Source organism: Mauremys mutica, chromosome 10 (genome assembly GCF_020497125.1).
Source record: "Mauremys mutica isolate MM-2020 ecotype Southern chromosome 10, ASM2049712v1, whole genome shotgun sequence".
In the NCBI taxonomy this organism is placed as follows: domain Eukaryota; kingdom Metazoa; phylum Chordata; order Testudines; family Geoemydidae; genus Mauremys; species Mauremys mutica.
Window position 1 is genome coordinate 6,486,132 of NC_059081.1, and position 21,018 is coordinate 6,507,149.

The 21,018-nt window shown below is 44.9% G+C and overlaps 1 protein-coding gene across 5 annotated transcripts in view; it reads right to left on the reverse strand.

Moving 5' to 3' along the window:
- CNTNAP5 (contactin associated protein family member 5) overlaps nt 1-21,018 on the reverse strand; it is a 398,232-nt gene that overhangs the window by 44,702 nt on the left and 332,512 nt on the right. For all 5 annotated transcript variants that reach the window (XM_044978589.1, XM_044978588.1, XM_044978587.1 and 2 more), the window contains 3 exons: nt 18,689-18,816; nt 18,363-18,533; nt 14,973-15,191 (listed from right to left, as the gene is read on the reverse strand). In XM_044978589.1, the coding sequence (XP_044834524.1) occupies nt 14,973-15,191; nt 18,363-18,533; nt 18,689-18,816 (518 nt within the window). The remainder of the gene's footprint in view (nt 1-14,972; nt 15,192-18,362; nt 18,534-18,688; nt 18,817-21,018) is intronic.

Below are 21,018 nucleotides of genomic sequence, written 5' to 3' on the forward strand. Positions count from 1 at the left end.
TCCCTGACCTGGTCATTCCTGGGAAATTTCATCCTGCTTTAAACTTGATTTTTTTCTTCTTGGATGAGAAAATGATGAACTGTGACTTCCACTATTCTGCTAAGCTCTTTTCATCACATTACCATGTCCTCCTAACCCACTCCCACCCAGTTTGCTTGTTTTATCCACTTGCTGCATTTAGACTGTGCCTTGGGGCACTGACTTTCTTCTTTGTTACCTATCTGCACCACATCTATCTCCTCCAGGTGCTACCACAATACACATAATAGATGGTGATTGTAATCCTAAGGGCAGTGGAGTTCGCTGACAGGCTACTGATGGTCAGCACAGACAAGAACAAGTCATGTCTTTTACCTGTCCTAGGTGAATGCTATTCAGGCCAGGGTTTCCCCACAACTCGCGGCCATGATGTTGAAAATGACTGGTCCTTGTGTGTGTGACCAGGCAGTTGTGCTCAGAATCATATCATTTAACTTGGTTGTTAAAATAGTTTAAATATGATTAAATGTCTTAGTGAAAACAAGCTCTCTGGGGTGAAAGGGCAGCTTAGTCTCTATGGTTTATAGTCTAAATTAATAATCTGCTTCTAACCACAAGGACCCATATTTGTAATGAGGACACCTGTCCCCCGAGAAGTGGGCTGAGACATTAATATCAATTAATGATGGCAAAGATAGTTCATAGCAATACCACTCCATTTACTATTCTGTTGAACAGTTTCCAGTGTTTTGCTCTTGAAACGTCTGTGGTTTTCCCATATCTTCACTGAGGCTGCAGACTGCAATTCTGTTTCAAGAGCAAAATATCCTTTTCAGACTGATTATTCTTGCTGTGAAATTTTGGGCTTTTGGCAACACAACTCTGAACTAAGAAGCACCTCTCTAAACTTACTCACATGTAGATGTTGGTCCCAATGCCACATGATCAGCTGAGCATGATCAGAGAACAATATGTCATAAGGCACTTTTGCGATGGACTGCTTGGAGATCAGGGTGTGTTTTGCTGTATACTGTTCAATTAATGTCGCTCTTCCACAAATTAAGAGAGAGACTTGTGGGGGAGGAGAAATCTCAGAGAAACCCTATCACTCCACCCTACAGTACTGGCTGATGCTTTCCTCTCCTGCATATTAACAGCAGGAATCCATAGGCACTGAATCTTGATGGGGATAATTTAGCTCTGTACAGCATGACTGTGCCTAAGAGACAGATTGACTTTATGTGCTTTTTATCTTTCATTATGCTCCAGATGATAGAGGCATTTTCTTGAAGAGAACAAACATTTACAGACTCTTCTTTGGAGCAAATTCTGTCTTCCTATGCACAAGCACTGGCTTTCTCCTGATTTTAAAGGCAGACATGCATCTAAGGACAAGAATTTGGTCATTTGTGTTTATTGTGACCTGCGTGAATGGCCACACCCAAATTCCTGCTTATTGGGGATCATGCTCCAATTACATATGTTGGCCAGAGAACCACCCCCAGATTTCTAAAGCTAAGCCCAAAGGGCTGACCCAGGAAGACTTTTTGAGATCCAGGTCACCCTTGCATCTCTTTGTTTTGCTATGGACTCCCCTCTCTCCTAAGGAAAGGAAGAGGGGAGAGGACTTTTCTTTGGTTTGTTTACTTGAAGGACCCCCCTCTTGGGCTTCCACCGGCAGGGGAGAAAGACATTAAAAGAGACCAGAAGTTGGGTTTGGAGGGGACTTGAGGGAGCCCCTGCCCCTGGAAAATGGTGGAGAATGTGGGCATAATCACATGTGATACAAGGGTTTAAAAAAAAGCCTTAGAGGGGATAGAGCCCAGCTGCTCCATGCAAGATGGAAGCGGCATAGTGGTATAAGTGGTTAGCAGAGATGCAGCACCAGCAGCCTGCTCAGCAACAGCAGTTCCAACAGCAATTGCTGCAGGAGTGGGCCACCCAGCAGCAAGTTCAGGCCACACAGCGACAACAGCTGCTGAGGGAACTGATGGCCCAGCAGCAGGAATTTCAAAAGGAAAGGATACAGCGGACAGCACCAGCCCTATGATGCCCCCACAGAGTTCCAACAGGTCATGCATCTGCCGAGGGGGTCCCCCACCAGTATCAGTAAAGGTAACCAAGATGGCACCAGATGATGACCCTGAAGCCTTCCTAGCTGCATCTGAGCAGGTGGCACTAGCAGCCCACTGGCCCCCAGAACAACAGGCCTTGATTCTGGCCCCATACTTGACAGGTCCAGCCCAGGAAATCGATCATAATTGGGACATAGAGCGAGCAAAAGACTACAAACAAGTAAAGTCTGCCATTTTGGAGTACTTGGATATTTCCAAAAAGAGACTCACCATCAATGGTTTAGAGCCAAGAACTACCCCAAGGGGGCGAGACCCCGGATAGTAGCGCAAGGGTACAGAAAACACTATTGGAAGTGGCTCCATCTGGAGGAGCGATCAGAGGCCCAGGTGACCAGAGCCATCATAACAGAACACTTCATAAAGATATGACCTGTGAAAGGCAAGGAGTGGGTACTACAGCACTGCCTGGGGACATTATCAGAAGTGGTACGGCTAATGGAGGACTTTATAGAAGCTGAAAGATCACTAGATGCAGAAACCACCCCAAGCCTCCATAGGGTGGTGACCACTGTGGGGGGCGGGGTGAGCCAGAATCAGTAACAATCTCTCTGAAGGACCCTGAAAAGTTCCTTCCACCTCTTGGCCCAAGATTAGTCCCAGCAAGGCAAGGGTGGTCAGGCACAGATACATCATCATCCATGGGACTGCCGGGCACCACAAACAATGGGATCAGGACTCACAGACCAGGGTCCCGCTGCCACGGTTGCACCGACCAGGCCCAACATCACCTAGGAAAGATGCCAGTAGCACCAGCCATTTAACGTGCTATTCTTGTGGGCAGACATGACACATAAACAGGGAGTGTCCCTCTGATGGAATGTGAATATGCCCAGGGCTGGACAGCAGAAACCTGGGCAGGGAAAAAGAATCACACCCCATCCCAAGTTGACAGTACTGGTGATGGTCCAACGGAAGAGAGTTCAAGGACTCTTAGATTCCAGTTGCAGCCAGATAGTGGTTCAGGCCTTCAGGGTGGGAGGTGACAACTCCCCTAAGAATACAATCTACCTGCATGGTGATGTCAAAACCTACCCAAGCCAGCGGCTACCACTGACACTGGGAGCCCATACCTCAGTGGTAATGATAACCGCTAGCCAAAGAAGTGGCCTACCTCATAATCATAGGGCAGGATTGGCTTTTTTTCTAGGGAATCTTTAATGCACAAGTCTGGAGAGTGAGAGAGAATCCAGATCCTTCAGCAAAACCAGTTCCCTGAACTTGGTGAGCCTTGGTGGAGCCAAGGATCCTGAAGGAAGAATGTCCTGAGCAACATGGCCTCTGACACCAACAGGGAAAGAAGAGGTAAGCAGTCAGAACCTGGAAGCCCTACTACAGAGCAGGAATTTTGTGCAACAGCAAAGGAACAACCCTACACTGAACCATGGAGCGCTTGTATTGAATTGAAAGGGATCAACAAACTGGGGTGGCGAAGGCCCAACAGCTGATGCCACACAAATACCACTGGGTGGTGTTCCAGCATGCACGTGATAGCCCGTGTCCTGGACACCTAGGGAGAGAGAAGACATTGTCTTGGGTATTTGCCCAATGCTACTGGCTGGGAGTGCATTATGAGGTGAGAGAATACTGTTCCTCCTGCCCAGAATGTCAACTGGGCAGCAGTAACAGGAGCCCTAAGGCACCCTTGGTCCCTCTGCCCTTGATTGAAACACCCATCGAGAAAATCAGAGTGAACATAATTGGGCCCCTAGAAAAACTGCCTTGCAGCATCAGTACACATTAGCGATTGTCAACTATGCAACCAGGTACCTGGAGGCTGTTCCTCTGCGCTCTCTGTCAAAGCTACAGTGATCACTCCAGAACTCCTGAAAACCTTCTCATGCGTGGGATTTCCCTATGAAATATTAACAGATCAAGGCACTAGCTTCACCTCCCAGCTGATGAGTGAATTATGCTCCCTTCTGAAGGTCACATTCCTGAAAACCTTGGTGTATCACCTGCAGACCGACAGCTTAGTAGAGTGATTTAATAAGATGCTGAAGGGAATGTTGAAATGCTTTGTCAGTGACAACCCCAGGCAGTGAGACCAGCTACTCTCACCATTCCAGTTTGCCATAAAAGAGGTTCCGCAAGCATCTTTACGGTCATCAACCTTGAGGAATCTTGCGCTTGCTAAGAGAAGGTTGGAAGGAACAAGATGTAGGGGACATAAACACACTCCAGTATGTCTTACAATTAAGGGACCAACTCATAAACATAGGGGTGGTCAACAGGCAGAGAGAATTTGAGAAAGGCCCAACACACCCAGGAAATAAATTACAATAGAGGGGCACAACTATGGACTTTCCACCCAAGTGACCGTGTCCTGTTGCTACTACCCTCAGCCAAGTCTAAATTAATGGCACAGTGACAGGCAAGTCAGGCTGGTTTACTAAGATCTATCATGTGAATCTTCTCAATCCGTGGAAAATGTGGGAGGCCCTGCTGATAACTCCCTTTCTGACTGAACCTGAATGAGGGTCCCAAGTACCCAGTGTCCAAGAACTCACAACAGTCCCGGGGGTGAGGGGGTCTTCCCTGGGCAAAGAAAGTAGCTCCTTCAATTGATTGAGGACTTCACAACAGTATTCTCCACCCTCCCGGGAAGAACACAGTTGGTCCAACGTCATCTAGAGATCACCCCAGGCCAGCTGGTCAGGGAGAGCCCTAGACCACTGCCATGGAAGATGTGAGATACAGCCTGAGAGGCAGCGCGAGCAATGCTAGAGATGAGGGTACTTGTGGAATCAATAGTTCTGGTTCCCAAACCATAGAGTTTGGTTCAGTCCTGCATTGACTTTAACAGATCAATTCCATCTTGAAATTCAATGTTGACCTAATGCCAAGGCTAGATGAGTTACTAGAGCAGGTGGGACCAGCAAAACTCCTGAGCACTATCGACCTAACAAAAGGATATTGGCAGATTCCTTTATCCCCTTCTTTGCAAGACAAAAAAAGCTTTCTCCACCTCTTTTGGGGGCTTCCAAATCAAGAATCATAGAATATCAGAGTTGGAAGGAACCTCAGGAGCTATCTAGTCTAACCCCCTGCTCAAAGCAGGACCCATCTACAGACAAATCTTTGCCCTGATCCCTAAATGGCCCCCTCAAGGATTGAATTCACAATGTGGGGTTTAGCACGCCAATACTCAAACTACTGAGCTATCCCTGCTCTCCATGGAGTTGCTGTGACTTCCCCCCCGCCCACAGCAATATGCTGCAGCCTATGTAGAAAACATCATCCTCTATAGCCCTATGTGGTAAGACCACCTATAGCACTTAAAGGCTGTATTAAAAGCTCTCCTGGATGTGGGACTTATGGCCAACCCATCTCCCTGTTAATGGATCATGCTCCCCTATTCTGGATCCACACCATGAAAGACACAAATCTATGCACAATGAGATGAAACCTTTCATTACCACCCTACAGTTTCAGAGTACAACACTGGATGGGAAAGGTGCATACTAATGCTGATTTCTTTTCATGGGAGATTGGAGATGGAGACAAACTGACCCAGAACAGCTTTTCCAGCTTGAAAGGTGGGGTATGTGAAGAAACATGCCCTCACTCTGACAGAGAGGAGAACAACGAACTCTTCTCACATTCTCACACCACCACTGAGGTGCATTTTAGACTAAGCCCCAGGGGCTGACCCAGGAAGGCTGCCTGAGATCTAGGTCACCCTTAAATCTCTTTGTTTTCCTACAGATTTTCTTCTCTCATAAAGGAAGGGAGAAGGGAGAGGATTTTTTCTTGTGTTTACTCAAAGAACACCTCCTCTGGGCATCCACTAGGGTGGGGTGGGAAGAAAGACATTATAAAGGACAGGAAGCAGGGTCTGGAAGAGGCATGAGGGAGCCCCTGCCCACCCCCTTACAAAGCCATAAATCCAATTCTTTATTAAGCCCATAATTTTAGTGTCTATCAAAGTTATGAATTTAAGTTTCCAGGTTCATCTTCTGAAGGTGTTGGGTAGGTTTCCTTTGAGGATGAAGAACTGAAGGGTCAGGTATGACTGATCGCTTTGTGAAAAGTGTTTATCCCTGGGTTATATGGTATTTTTTACCTTATGCATATGATCTGAATCTTCTCTCTAACCCAGGGATATTAGCATGAGGTTCAAACTTGCAAACAACAGGGCTTGGGGAAACACTTTGCTAAGGACATGACTGTTAAATGAACTACTTTTGCTGGCAGCCACAGGTTTATGCAGCTGGGGTCTTACTGAGCAGCTCTGAACAGCCAGGAAGAAGCCTTTGGGGTGGGAGGGAGGCTCATGCCAATGATTCAACAGCAAAACATAGTGCAAATCAATACTGTAGCTTAGTGGCACAACTGGCTAAATGACTTAACTCTCTTCAAGGATTAGTTGTTCAAGGCTTTGTTTAAAAAAACAAAGGATGTTTTCTTTTGTTGGAAAGAGATGGCATTAGGGAGGACGTAGTGGACTGAAGGACTGTTGGGGGACTGCTTTCTTTTTATAATATAGACACAGAAAAGTGTGTGTGTAGATAAGAGTGGAGGGGGACTTAGAAGGCAGTGGGAAACAGGTGGCATCATGCAGCCGAACTACAGGCTCTACTCCGTAGCCTCCAGCCAAAATGCTCATAGAAGCAGGCTGGAGGCACCATAAATTAAGCCTAAAAGAATCCTCCATGGAACAGTACATGTTGGGACATGACTTCGGGAGCTTAGCACTGCACTGTGTAACATGGTCAATCAGGCTCAATGTTATGAAATTTACTACAGAGCCTAAGGAATGGCCAATAATGGGGGAAGGGTAAAACCAAACAGAACCATAGAACTGTAGGGCTGGAAGGCACTTTTAGACGTCATTAAGTCCGGCCTCCTGAGCTGAGGTAGGATACCTGCCTGATAAGTGTTAGTCCAAAATGACAGGGATTCCTCCAATGAGGGAGATCTCCCATGGAAGCCTATTCCCGAGTTTAACTACCCTTAGAGCTGGATTTTTTTTCCCTAATAACTAAACTAAATCTCCCTTGCTGCAGATTAAGCCCGTTACTTCTTGACCTACCTTCAGTGGATCTGGAGAACATGTGACCCCCGTTCTCTTTATAACAGCCCTTAACGTCTTCCAAGGCTGCTATCAGGTCCACCTTCAATCTTCTTTTCTCAAGACTAAACATGCCCATTTGTGTGTGTAGTTTTTTTTTAAAACTTTTCCTGATAGGTCAGGTTTTCAAAACCGTTTATCATTTTTGTGCTCTCCTCTGGACTCTCTCCATTTTCTCTACATTTTTCCTAAAGTGTGGTACCTATAACAGGACACAGTACTCCAGCTGAGGCTTCACCAGTGCTTAGTAGGACAATGACCTCCCATGTCTTACACCTGTTAATATACCCCAAAATGGCATAAACCTTTTTCACAACTGCATCATATTGCTGATTCATAAGCAGTTTGTGATCTACTGTAACCCCCAGATCCTTTTCAGCAGTACTACCGCCTAGCCAGCTATTCCCCAATTTGTAGTTGTGCACTTGATTTGAATTTGAACATAACATTTGCATTTGATTTGATTTGAACATAATGGCTCCAGTCCCTGGTTGCAGCTGAGGAGCAAATGGTGCATCTCAGGATTATGAGAGGAATGCAAAAGGAACTCTAAGTCACCTCTACCTTCTGCCAGTTCTGGGTTGCTCTGAACCAGGCTTGTCCTCTGGGACAGCAGCACAAGAGCTTTATATGGTACAGTCACGTCTCCGGCTTTGTATTCTGTCTTGAACATTATGAGACTAGAGCGTGCCCTTATCCTTGCACAGGAATGCAGGGAGCTTCCCTCTCTTTTGTGCTAGTTATGGCCATGTTTACACTGAGTGGAAAATGGGGACTGATCTTTCTACTCACCCCTGAGGCCAAAAACACCCCCAAGGGAAGAAGGGAGGAGACAAGGATGCACTCTCACACCCGCAGCCAGCTGAGTGGGTGGACTGAACTATCCAAACAAATAGTGCAGCAATTTCACTCCTGAATCTTTGGGAGGGATTGTGGATCAGCAGAAACAATCTCCGCTTTTCCCCCAGAGCAAGCAATGTGCTGGTATGACCCTGCACGGCCCTCAGTACAAGGCTTAGTGCAATTTATACAACCTGACCTGCAAGCTTGTGCCTGGTTTGCCCTTTGCACTCTCAAAATGAATCGGAGGAGTATACACAGGTGCAGCAGGTATGAAATTCAATAAGAACCGGGCACATTATTTCCTTGGAATCCTTTGAAATCCCAACCCTTCAGATTATGAATTTACTGTGGTGCCAATAATTCAACACTGAAGGCCATAGAGTCATCTGACTGGCAACGCATACTCTACATGTGTGTGTGCGTGCGCACACACGCACACACACACACACACAGAAAATCACATCAATAGCATGCTACATATTCTGTGTGTACTGACATATATCAACTGCCCTTTCATTATTATAGCAATCACAGTTGAAAAAGATTTCAGAGCGGTAGTCGTGTTAGTCTGTATCAGCAAAAAGAACAAGGAGCCCTTGTGGCATCTTAGAGACTAACGAATTTATTTGGGCATAAGCTTTCATGGGCTAAAACCCACTTCAATGGATGCACACCGTGGAAAATACAGTAGTTTTTTTTCTCTTGCTGATAATAGCCCACCTTAATTGATTAGTCTCCTTAGAGTTGGTATGGCAACACCCATTTTTTCATGTTCTCTGTGTGTGTGTGTGTGTATCTATCTATCTATATATATATCTTCCTACTGTATTTTCCACTGCGTGCATCCGATGAAGTGGGTTTTAGCCCACGAAAGCTTATGCCCAAATAAATGTGTTAGTCTCTAAGGTGCCACAGGTACTCCTCATTCTTTTAGTTGTAAAAGAATCTTTCTGGTATTACCTAGGTAATTTACACAGTATATAAATCATGTAACCCCAAATCTATTATTAGGTCAACACCTTTGCACCTCCCCTATTATGCATAATTAACAAGAATATTTTCCTAATGAGGAGGGACTGTAATTGAGTGCAGTATGGCCCCTAGTGCCTTGTTAGATGGTATTGTCCTAATGAAGGATGGAACAAAAGCAGAAACTTCACTCTGAATCCCTTCATCTTTTGTTTGTGGTGTGTGGGGCGGAGAAATTGCAGAGTTTGGATTTGAACACTCCCGTCTTGGTCCTCTCCCCTACATTCTTCCCCCCCCCACTCGAGGATGAATGCACAATTGGCAGGGATTATTTTCCAGTTTCCACTTTGAATGCATCTACTACCTCATGAGGAGAGAATGAGTATGAGGTTTTGGCATTATCCACCCCAAACTCTAGATCTGCTGCAGTTTCCAATCCAAAATTTAAGCCTGTGCCCAAGATTATTCTGAATCTGAACTCTGTGCTTGCTCCACCTCTCTATAGACACTGTCTCTGGAGCACACCATACTGAAAGACTTTCTAAGCACTCATGACTGATGACCGTCACTTTGGCTCTGTGGAAAAGGACTTTGTTTTGCTCTGGGGGCAGAGTTAAAGCACAGAATTTAACAAAGAAGCAGTAATACAAACGGACGATCCAGTGGCACTGCTCACTCCTTACTCAAGACACAGTGTAGCAGTAGCTTTAGCATTGTTTAAAACTTGGGAGGACACACCCCCAACTGCACAAAAACACCCATGAATATCCTCCTGCCACCAGGATGTGGTGAATATCCTCATGACTATCCTCCTGTCTTGCGAGCGCCCCCAGCTGCCTGCACACACACTCTAATTGCAGAGGGTCTTCAGCGACTCAGCCCTCCGGCCTAGTCTCACACTGTGGAACGAGACCCGCAAAACAAGACCCCTTGCAGGGTAAACAGTTCAACAGTCTTTACACAGTCTCAGCTATTGAGCTGTACCCCCAGGGTTTCCTCCCCAGAGGCAACGTCTTCACCCTCTCTGGGCCTCTGTGACCCCAGCTGAGCCACCAAGTACTTCAGGCCCCCTTCCAGGGGTGCGTCAAAGTCCAATAGAGTCCAAACAGTTCACTATCTTGGCCCTATTCAGTGGTCTTCAGTCTCCTCTCTGAGACTCAGGCCACTCCCCTGTGACCAGCAGGACGTGGGCCTGACCACATCTCTGGGTCCCAGCCCAGGGACCCTATGGATAGCAGCCAGGTGCCACTGCTTCTCTTTTAGCTCTTTGCTATGCTGCTACAGCACCACGGGCCTCAGCACCTTCACCAATGGTCCACCCTCACCTCAAGGCATATGATGGACATATCTTGCTCCTCGCTCCTTGCCAGCAGCTGAGTTGTCTATGGTACTACGGCGCCCTTCAGCTAGCCAGGAGCACCACTTGTACTCCTCTGGCTCCAGCAAGGAACTACCTCTGTTTTGAACAGCAGCTCCCTTTACATGGGTCTGCAACCCTCTGATTGGCTGCTCCCTGCAGTCTTTCCCTGATTGGCTGCCTCCTGCGCAGCCTCTCTAGACCAGTTGAAGGATTTAACTCCACTACTTCTTTCTGGGATGGGGTGTGGTAGGACCTTGAGGGCTCCAGCAGGGGGGCCTCTGCCTAGTACACCCCATCAAACCTCCAGGATTCACTGACTGACTGGGGAGCCCACCGGAGCTCAACAACAATTTATACATAAGCTTAGTGACAGAGTGGAATTCCAAGTACAAGTAAATGCTTGTATATTTCTCCTGTCCCTTCCCACCCCCCAAAACAATACCTGGGGACATTTTAGGAAAGAAACCACACTAGGGACAGGAAATGCACGGCACCTCAGCTGGCTGCACAAGCAGCCGCTATCTCTGACTCAAGCACAAGTGAAGGATGGTAGAGCTGAGTTGAACTGACAACAGGTGGAAAATGTAGAGACAAGGAAGAAATGCCACATTGAGCCTAGTTTCACTGTGCTCTACTATAGCTGTTAGGCGCATACACATACAGGGGCCGATTCTTACATACACCAATTCCCCTTTACAATGATCTGATAGCATAAAGGGGGCCTTAAAGTGGCCAGAAATTGCCCCCGAGTACATCCAATAGACAGCTATGCAAAGCAGCCTTAAGGTTTAAACCAGGGGTTAGGCAGGCAGTTGCAGGGACTCAGAATACAAGGAACACAAAGGTAGCTTAATGCCACCTTAGCCTGTCTCCCTGGCCCAGGAATGGCATGACTGAGATTCAGGCCCATACCATGTACCTGGTACCATGATTCTGGATATGGAACCATAACAGCCGCAATAGCCAGATAAAAAGAACAAACTGAGAACGGAACTCTACTCTAAAATCTTATGAATGAGCTGAAGCTCAAGAACATGCAAAGCACAGGGGTTAGAGTGGAAAAAATATAATGGTGAGACCATCCTTAAACTCCACTCATGATCTCAGAGTGGCCGGATTTTTCTGCTGAAATGATCAGCAGTGAAACATGTTAACAATATTGGCACTTCAAGTGTGGTCACTAGACTCCAGAGTTAACAGTCCACTGAGACAAACAGGAGAAGTCCACACCTCAGACTCTGAAAGACATCCTTGGAATGGGTAATTGTGTGAGGGTTCTCTGCATAGCAGACACTTAATTTCTGCAGAAGAGAATGGCACCACCAAAGCAGTGATACATAGGGCACACGGCCAAATCCTGGCTAAATACCACTAATAGCTCTATTAACATTTCTGAAAAAGGCTTTGGTGCAACATTCCCACATAGAGACAATTATGTACGTCATTAGGTAATAGCTATCCTACAATTTGATTTTAAGCCAAAGACCTAAGGATAAAATCATGCCATTGCTTACAAACCTAAAACCATGAACTTTCATGGAGTATGAGGGGAGGATCTGTCCCTAAAGTTACATATGGTAAATAATAGAATAATGTAGGGTAGACATTATTAGCTTAGCTGGTGTAAACTGACATTGCTTCATTGAAGACAAGCATGGTTTGTGCAAACATCTCCCCAAGTCCAAAATTTTGCCTGTGCAATTTCTCAATGCCACTAGAAACTAATCTTAGACCCCAGAATTCATTCTACTTGTGTGATCAAGGCTATATTTAAACTTCAATCTGTAGAGATGAAAGACTTTGTCATTTCTCTTCTGTCTTTATTAACATCTCTGCAGGTACAGACAAAGTTATACTTGGAAAGCTACACTGGATCCACATTTGTTCGTCATAATAGAAGTATCTTATATTAATATACACCTTCCATCCAGAAGGATCCATAAATACTTCCAGAAGATAAATAAACTAAATTAAACTTTGACGGAGTCTTGTTTATGAGAATTGCAAAATACTTGAATTGATTCAGAAGGGAGGATAAAAATAAAATATATTAAATCTTGATGACTAGCCATCTCCTTCATGGAAATGAAATGCTGTGTTTAAATGAAATAAAATAGGAAGATTAATTTAAAAAAAATATTTAGAACATTTTTTAAACAGCAAATCACGTCAGCTATATGGATTATTAATTAAGCATGTGCATACCGACCGTGGCAACCCCTTAATCTTAACTGGTATGCAGAGCATTGCAGATGTAGAAACAAATATATTGTATTCAGTGTTGCTGTAGCCCATGTCGATCCCAGCATATTAGAGAGAACGTGGGTGTGGTAATATCCTGTATTGGACCCGCTTCTGTTGGTGAGAGAGAGAGTTTGAAAGCTTGTCTCTCTCACCAGAGAAGAGGTTCCAATAACAGATATTACCTTGCTTCTCTAAACAAATATGTTGTAAGCTATGTTGGGAACATATAAGAGAACATTATGTTTGGCTGCTTCTTTCCTTTTACAATTAATGTGGTTTATTATTATTATTATTATTATTATTATTTGTTTTTCAGATGGGATGAAATTTACTCCACATGATTCAGGTCTTCTATCAGCCTCTAACTACCAGGAGTTCGCGTGAGTCCTTCATGGGAAGCAGATTATCTCACATCTGCCTATTGCAGGGTTTATTTTAAGGCATTTGGAGCTGGCCATTGTTGGAGACAGGATACTAGACCAGATGGATCACAGGTCTGATCCAGTCTAGTACACCTTATGTTCCTATGAAGAAAACTGCAAGCAATTGGCACTGCTTAGGTCCGTAAGGTGGGCTGAAATGGTCTGTCGAGAGGGTCTTTCTAAAGCCAGCCAAAAATCACTGCCAATGGCATCAGCTTTTAAGTCCCTTTTCTTCATGGTTATGTCCCAGAATCTTCTGCAGAAGCCTAGCTACTCCCGACAGGGCTATACTCCCCAGGCCATGGGCTTGTGAATCACACGTTAACTGTTGTTTCCACTTCAACAGAGCTTCTTGTTGATCTTTTATCTCAGCAGCTGGGAGACGGCTAACCAGTCACAGGTGGGGCTAAGCCCAACTTCTTTATAGATCTGTCCTACACTATGAGAGTCCTACATGGGCCCTCTGATCTTCAGTAAGTTTCCTCTATGCTGAAAGCTACTAGAGCTTGACTTCAATATGTCTTAGCACTTAGGATGGCAAAATACCACTGAAACAATGATAGCTGGTTTAGCGATGTATCTTTTTTTATATAATGTCTTCCCATCCAGAAGGATCCCAGCCCCACCAGACCCCAATTTTATAAGCATCTCATGGAAAACTGAAAACCTTCATAAAATGTAGGGTTTGTATATTTGGGGGAACAGAGAATATCCCACTGCCAGGCTGAGGTGGGCAAAGGCATTTCAGTTAAACAGAATTTCTTAAAAGGCCAGAATGCATCACTTATACACAGCCCTGAGTACGGAGGAGTATGCAGCCATTCAGCCCATCTCAAAGGGAAGTTCTGTGATGGCTAGAGGGATGCGAATAGGGAAAGGCTACTTGTCTTCTCTGCTTCAGTGACCAAAAAAGGCAGGAGCAACTGAGCCCAAAATTGGAGTTTGGTTGCATAAGAGTTGGGCAAATAAAGTGAAAAAATAATCTGCAAATAAAATGTCTGCTTGTCTCTTTGACTGTGTTTACTTTGCCTGTGTTCATAGCTTTTATGCTTGCTTTACATGGCTATTCTCACAAATGAGTTTACCAGCAGGAATGTTTACCACAATGAGCAGATTTGAAGGAAAAATTGCAGATTATTTGCAACTATGCCAGAAACCTGCATCCAAGAACTATGCCCCTCCTGTTAGGGTACATAAATATGCTACAGGACCTGTGTGTCCAATCTAAAGCGCTCAGCATTTAATCCCCACAGTGAGCTGGTTGCAAAAAGCTACAGAAATGGAAATATTCAGATATTGTTCAGCAGATCATTTCAACAGCACATACACTTGAGGAAATCTTTGTCTACGCAGTCCCTCAAGGGCAGAGGCTATGATTCTGGAGGTTTTGACATGGGACATGCAGGTGGGTAAAAGAGGTGTGTAACAGGGTGCTGGCTAGGAGAAACAAGCCAGGTCCCTGTTAACCCTGTTCCAGGGGAAGAAGGGTAGTAGTTGGGCTGGCTGAGGGGCCTCGCCCTAATTACCAGAGTGGATCCACCTGCAGGCCTGGGTAGCCAGCCTGCCCTATAAAGCTGGCTAAGAGATAGGAAGCCGGGGGAGACAGGAAAGGGAGGAGTGTGGGCTCTAGATCCCTGCTGGCTGGGCAGTTAGCAGTCTCCCAGAGTGTGGGTCTCTGTAAATAATAGGTGGTGGGAACGGACACACACAATAAAAGGACACGGGTGCTGCACTTCAGTTGGTCTCTGACTGCGTTTGTGGAGGGGCCAGGAGCAGGCACCGGTACAAGGTGACAATCCTTATTCTTTTCTCCCAACTGCATGGCTGTAAAAAAGCAGGGCACTAGCTAGCCCAAAGATGCCCAACCTCAGTGGCTAGAAAAGTTGTGTTACTGGTTTACTACAGACAAAAGTTGCAAACAACCAAAAAATGCCTTAAATGGTCCCTACCTACAAAGAATTGACTGTTAAGCTGCAAACGAAAATGCCCCTCGGCAGGTGCCTCCAGAATCTTTTTAGGAAGGTTATCCACTTGCAGAGATGTTTGCTTGAGGTTCCTCTCGGCTCGGACGAAGTGCCACTGGTTGTCATTCAGAGGAGTGGGAGACTGCACCGTAGCGTCTATAGGCCCGTTTCCAACATCTATGGAGAAGGTGATCTCCTTAGGGGCTGGGATGGACAAGGGTGAGGAAGAGATGAAGGATGGAGTTAAATATCTGGTTTTGACATCAAAGAATAGTCTATAAATGAAGGCACCATTAACTATTAACCTAGCAAATAACATGGCAGCCTAGATGTAAATCTCATCCTGCAGCTCTGTCTGGTTTCCATTGTGATTACAAAGGGCTGAAGACTCATTCGCTATACCTGACTTTGTTGCTATTTCAGTGATGGTGTCCAAGGAAAACTAGTTCATTCCCCCCTGGGAAAATTAACCACTTAGATGCAAAGCATTGCACAAAAAATTGATGCTGGCAGTTAAAGCTTCCACACTGCGTGAGTGATGCCAACAGCTGGAAAAGGGCCAACCTGCCCCTCCCCACGTAGCCTTTCTAACCACGTATGGTTAATAAAAGACAACAGCAGGAAGCTAGGTTTTAAGTGTGTGATGAGAGGTGTCTGCTCAAAGCCTTTGGTCACATGGGTAGCTCTGACCCTGGTAGCAGGTAAGCATCATGAGAGACAGAGTTAAGGGACAGTCTCAGAATAGAGGGGCATATGTTGCACATGCTGAGATATGAAGGGATCCTAGTATGCATCTACACTGCCAAAAAAACCCCCCAAAAACACGACCGACCGTGAGTCTCAGAGCCCAGGTCAATTGACTTGGGGTCACTGGGCTCACACTACGAGGCTAAAAACAGCAGGATAGATGTTTCTGCTTGGGTGGAACTGGGCTCTAAAACCTTGCTTGAGCAAGAACATCTACACTGCTACGTCCAGCCCTGGAGTAAAAGCCCTGCAAGCCGGGATAAGTTGACCTGAGTTCTGAGACTTGCTGCTGTGGGTGGGGTTTTTTGTTTGTTTGTGTTTTGTAGTGTACATCCCCCTACCCCGAGGGACAGAAATGTAATCAGGAAGACAGAGTGACACAAAGCAGTTCAAGTTGCTCTGATGGAAGTCAATAGGATGATTCCAACGACTGTAACAGGAGCAGGCTTCAACCAGAAGTCTTTAATATTATTGTTACTGAATTTATTCCTCTCCTTAAACTACTGCATACACTAGAGACTGAAAGTACCAGCTTTGTGAACTGCATGCCAAACAGAAGGTAGCGGATTGAAAATTCATGGAAACCTGTTGTTGCAAGCCCAAGAAATTGGATAGATCTGGTTTTAGAAGCTGTTGCTCAGTTACTTGAGTTAGAAAACGTTCCATGGGGATAGGTAAAGATCTATTCTGAGCCTCTGCATCTGCTAAAAGGCCAATTCCTTTCCAAGCAGCTGGTCTTTGGAGGTTTCTCCATACAAGCCCTCTAGGCTGCAAATTCCATCTGGCTGCGAGATACACAACAAGATGCTGCTAATGAGGAGTCCAGGTTAAAAAAGAGAGAACAACTCCAAGTTTCCCAACTTTTCAATAACTAGTTGCTTTGTGAGCTTATGTTTTGGCATGCACTGATGAAAGAATTTGCTAAACAAGCATCTAAATGGTTTGTAGTAGTTTGTCACAGTTAGTGTCAAACTGTCATTTTTTTCACATCCCCGAGAATGATATACAGTACACTGAACTATAACCAAATTGGACTTTGATGTGCAATTAACACTAAATCATACCTCATTACCTTGTGATAATGCACCATGACATTTACCACTGGTTTAATGAATCAAAGGGCCTTGGGGCCTTATTTTATTAAATTTTATGTTGAGGTTATTATAACCATATTATAAAATGGATGGCACTCAATTCTGCATTTTCTCATCCTGACAGAATTGGGAACAGAGGGGTCTTATTTCATTTCAAAGCTACAACAGTTTTCCCCCTGTTAATATTCTAAATCAGTAGAATAAGAGAGAGAGGTTAAACCTACCAATTAGCTGTTGCTATTTTTTCCCCGTGTATAAGTTGAGCTGTAATTACTATTCAACCACTAAGTTGGCTTTGTGGTGTTCATAGGGCCTAACAGGACCATTAATGGCTCTCAGCATGGGTTAGAGCCCTCACCATGCTCTTTGTGGGCCCTCAACTCTCAAGAGATCATTGCTTTAACACTATTTGCCCTTGTCCAAGAGTGTTTTATGCTGGGGTGGAGAATGACTAGGCAACGGATCTCATATGGTCAATTTCTTGACAGGGAAAAACATTGAAACTCATCTAATTAGTCCCCACCCGTGAAGGGGTTAAAATTATGAGCATGGCACTTGAGAATGAGTTGTGTTACTGGCACTGAGGGCATGTCTACACTTCCCTCCAGCATGGGTTGATTTATCGCATCTAGTGAAGATGTGATAAATTGACTGCTGAGCGCTTGCCATTGACTCCGGTACTCCTCCAGAGTGAGAGGTGCAGGCCGAGTGGCAGCAATCATAGAATGTCAGGGTTGGAAGGGACTTCAGGAGGTCATCTAGTCCAACCCCCTGCTCAAAGCAGGACCAATCCTCAGACAAATTTTTGCCCCAGATCCCTAAGTGGCCCCCTGAAGGATTGAACTCACAACCCTGGGTTTAGCAAGCCAATGCTCAAACCACTAAACTATCCCTCCCCCCATAGAGAAGACACCGCAGTGTGTAGATCTAAGTACGTCGACTTCAGCTATGTTATTCACGAAGCTGAAGTTGCGTAACTTAGATCGATCCCTTCCCCCCGCCCCAGTGTAGACCAGGCCCGAGTCAAGCAGAAACAGTAAAATGGCATCCTCATGTTTGAAATGTAACAATAATAATAATAATAGGAATTATTATCATGGTTTAGTATTAGCGTTCCAGTAACACAAAAAGGCTTCAAATGAGACAGGGATCCCATCCTGGTAGGTGCTGCACAGTCACATAGTACGAGATAATCCCTGCTCCAAAGAGCTTGCAGTCTAAATAGACAAAGGGTTTAAAAAAATAAGTATTACCGTATCTCAATTTTGAACATGACAAACTGGAAGACACAGAGTTCAAGAACATCGACCAAGGTTCACTGGGTGTATGTATCAGTGCAGGGAATTGAACCCAGATCTGCTGAGTCCTAGCCCAGTGCCTTAGCAATAAGGGAATCTTTACTCTCCAGAGACCATTTTGTCGATCTACAGTCATGCTGGGCATTATAAAGATATCATGAAGCACTTGCTTCCCACCTCCCCACCAAACTGGCTGTAAGGAATGAATATGGCGAATTCCCAGCATTGACGCTTACAGCTTATTTCGATGCGGATGAAATCCTTAATCCCAAGGTTTTCCAGGAAGACCCCAGACACAGCCGTGGTTTTGAAGAAAAAGGAAATGTCTGCGCTGAACTCGGCATGGAAGGTGGGGAAGTGAAGATAGGAGGCCTCTGTGTTGAAGGAAGCTGCATTCCAGAACTGTCCTGCAAAAGACAATACCCTTCTCTATAGTTAACTGACACAGGGCCGTGAGTGAAAGCCACACACGTAAAGATGGCTTTTTATCAAATATAGGAAAAAACAACAACCTGGGATGGACATTCTGTACATCTGGAGATTGAGAAGAGCTGGTACTCACTGTCTCCATGGCAACGCAAGGGGCCGATTCTCCAAGCAGCCTCCGAGTTTGACCTGTTTGTGTCAGTGATCAGGAGTTGAGTTACAGGCAAATGGTCTTTGAAGGAAAGAAGGCCAGTATCATGTGTCCTGGTTATAGCAAAGAGAAAAGGCAAATGAATCGAGGACATATCCCTTCCATTCCTTATGCAAAAGAACATTTGATATGTGTTGACAATTTTTGATTAAAGCACAATTGTTTCATATATATATATATATATATATATATATAAATAAATGGCCCCCAGAATACCTTAGAGCAGCCTCAAGGCTGCTTTATTCATAGATTCGTAAATTATAAGGCCTGAGCACCTGGTGAATCTTGGCATTGCACCAGGCCTCTCTTTGAAGTGGAAGACAAGCTTCTCTTAGAGCTCAAGTGGCTCCCAACAGTCTTGTGTGCCTTTTTGCAAGGAACTGCAGGAGAGGAAGAGTGACTCTCCTTCTTCTTGGAGAGGGGTCTTAAGTCTCTGCCAAAGTAGCGATTGACTGCATGCAGACAGAGTGATCTGGCACCGGTGCTTGTACTGAGGTCGGCCTCATGGCTTGTTCCAGGATATGCTGCTTGAGGCGCAGATCCCTGGAAATCTGAGTGCATTTCTTACAGGAGCGGCAGATGCTACACCTCTCTGGGATGTGTCCTTTACTGAGACACAGCGAATAACGTGTGTGGGGAGTCACTATTAGAAAGCGATGTCTCCCACAAAAGGCACTGCTTGAAGCCCAGAAAGTGCTACGTGACCTTCGTGGCTCAGCACTGCAAGTAACTAGCAAACTAGAAACAAAAACAGAAAACAGTAAAGAAAGCTTAAGTAAAGGGCACACAAACTGCTAACTATTTACAGGATTAATGAAACTAAGAGCTAAATATGTCAGAAAAAAATGTGAGCAGAACCACACGGGGAGTTCCGAAGCTGTCCGTGAGCGCTACCAAGGAACTGGGGGCGGGGCAGCAATGCAGCACTTTTCTTACACAACCGTGGGAGGGGCCCTTGAGGAGATGCAGGGCCCAGCTTGCACTGCCCAGATGGGTAGTGCTGCTGCTGAGTGCCACGCATCAATTCGAAGATTAATTCATCATACCTCATGGAGCTTCATCAGTTAATGCCCATAAAGCACTTTGAGCTCCTTGCATGGAAAGTGCTACCAGCACAGAACATACAATTGCATTATTAAACAGATTTTTATGTCATCTCAGCATGCATGTGTGATCCCAGTACACTGTGTATCTCACCATGCAACTCCATTAACGCAATAGAGAGTACGTTATGCTCCAAATTTATCTTTAGTAATTGAAAACAAATGCTCTTCCATACCTCATTATGAAAATTTAGTTCTTTGGACAATTGCTGGAGTAACAGTGTTTGAGGGATAGTGTAGCAGTTGGGCTCTTTAAAATGGAGCACAGGTAGCCTTACCTGTAAATGACAAATAACTAGCTTGATGAGAACATTATGGGACCATTTTTCATCTTTCTGTGTACTAATAAAAGGATACTCTCAGAAATCTCACTCTCTGGCATCCCAATAGCCTGAACCATCATAAACTGGCAATCTCTAGGTAGCAGTATTCACATTTTGTTCTGACAGATGGTGGAGCAGTGGTGTCATTAAATATAATATGGTCTCCCTACTGCAATGTTTTCTACTTGTATATTAATAAAAACTCTGGTGGGGTCTGAGTAGCTTGGATACTCAGTGCAATTTTTCATAAATACAGTACAGTTGGAAAAAATACTGCCATCAGCAGATGTCAATGAACAGCATGGGAAACAGACCAGTATAATAGGTTTCCATTAGAGAAAATTTTGAGTCCGTGTGCAGGGCAGATCATTAATAATCCAACAGAATACAATTTAATTAGCATATATCTTGCCAACTGCATGCAAAAATGATTTACTGAGTTCAATAATAGTGAGTTACAGTAAATAATAAACAGCAGAGGGGGAGAGAGTTAACAGAGGAAAATAAAGTAGAAGAGACGTATTTGCAGCTGCAAGAAAACAGACAGGGCCAGAATCTGTGAGGTATGGCATTCTGGACACCCTTAAGGTCCTGTCATTGTCAATGGGAATTGAAAGTGCTCAGTCTCCAAGGAAGGCTGTTCAGGATGTGATCCAAGTGCTCAGGATGGCAGAAGTTAAAGAGGAGAAGTTTCTCACTGCTACAGTGATAAGACCATGGAAAGCAAAGCAAAGCAAGCAAGCTAGCAAGGATAGCTGTATAGTTGAGACACTGGCCAAAGACAGAGGAGAACAGGGTTCTGTTACCAGCACCACTACAGACTTCCTGT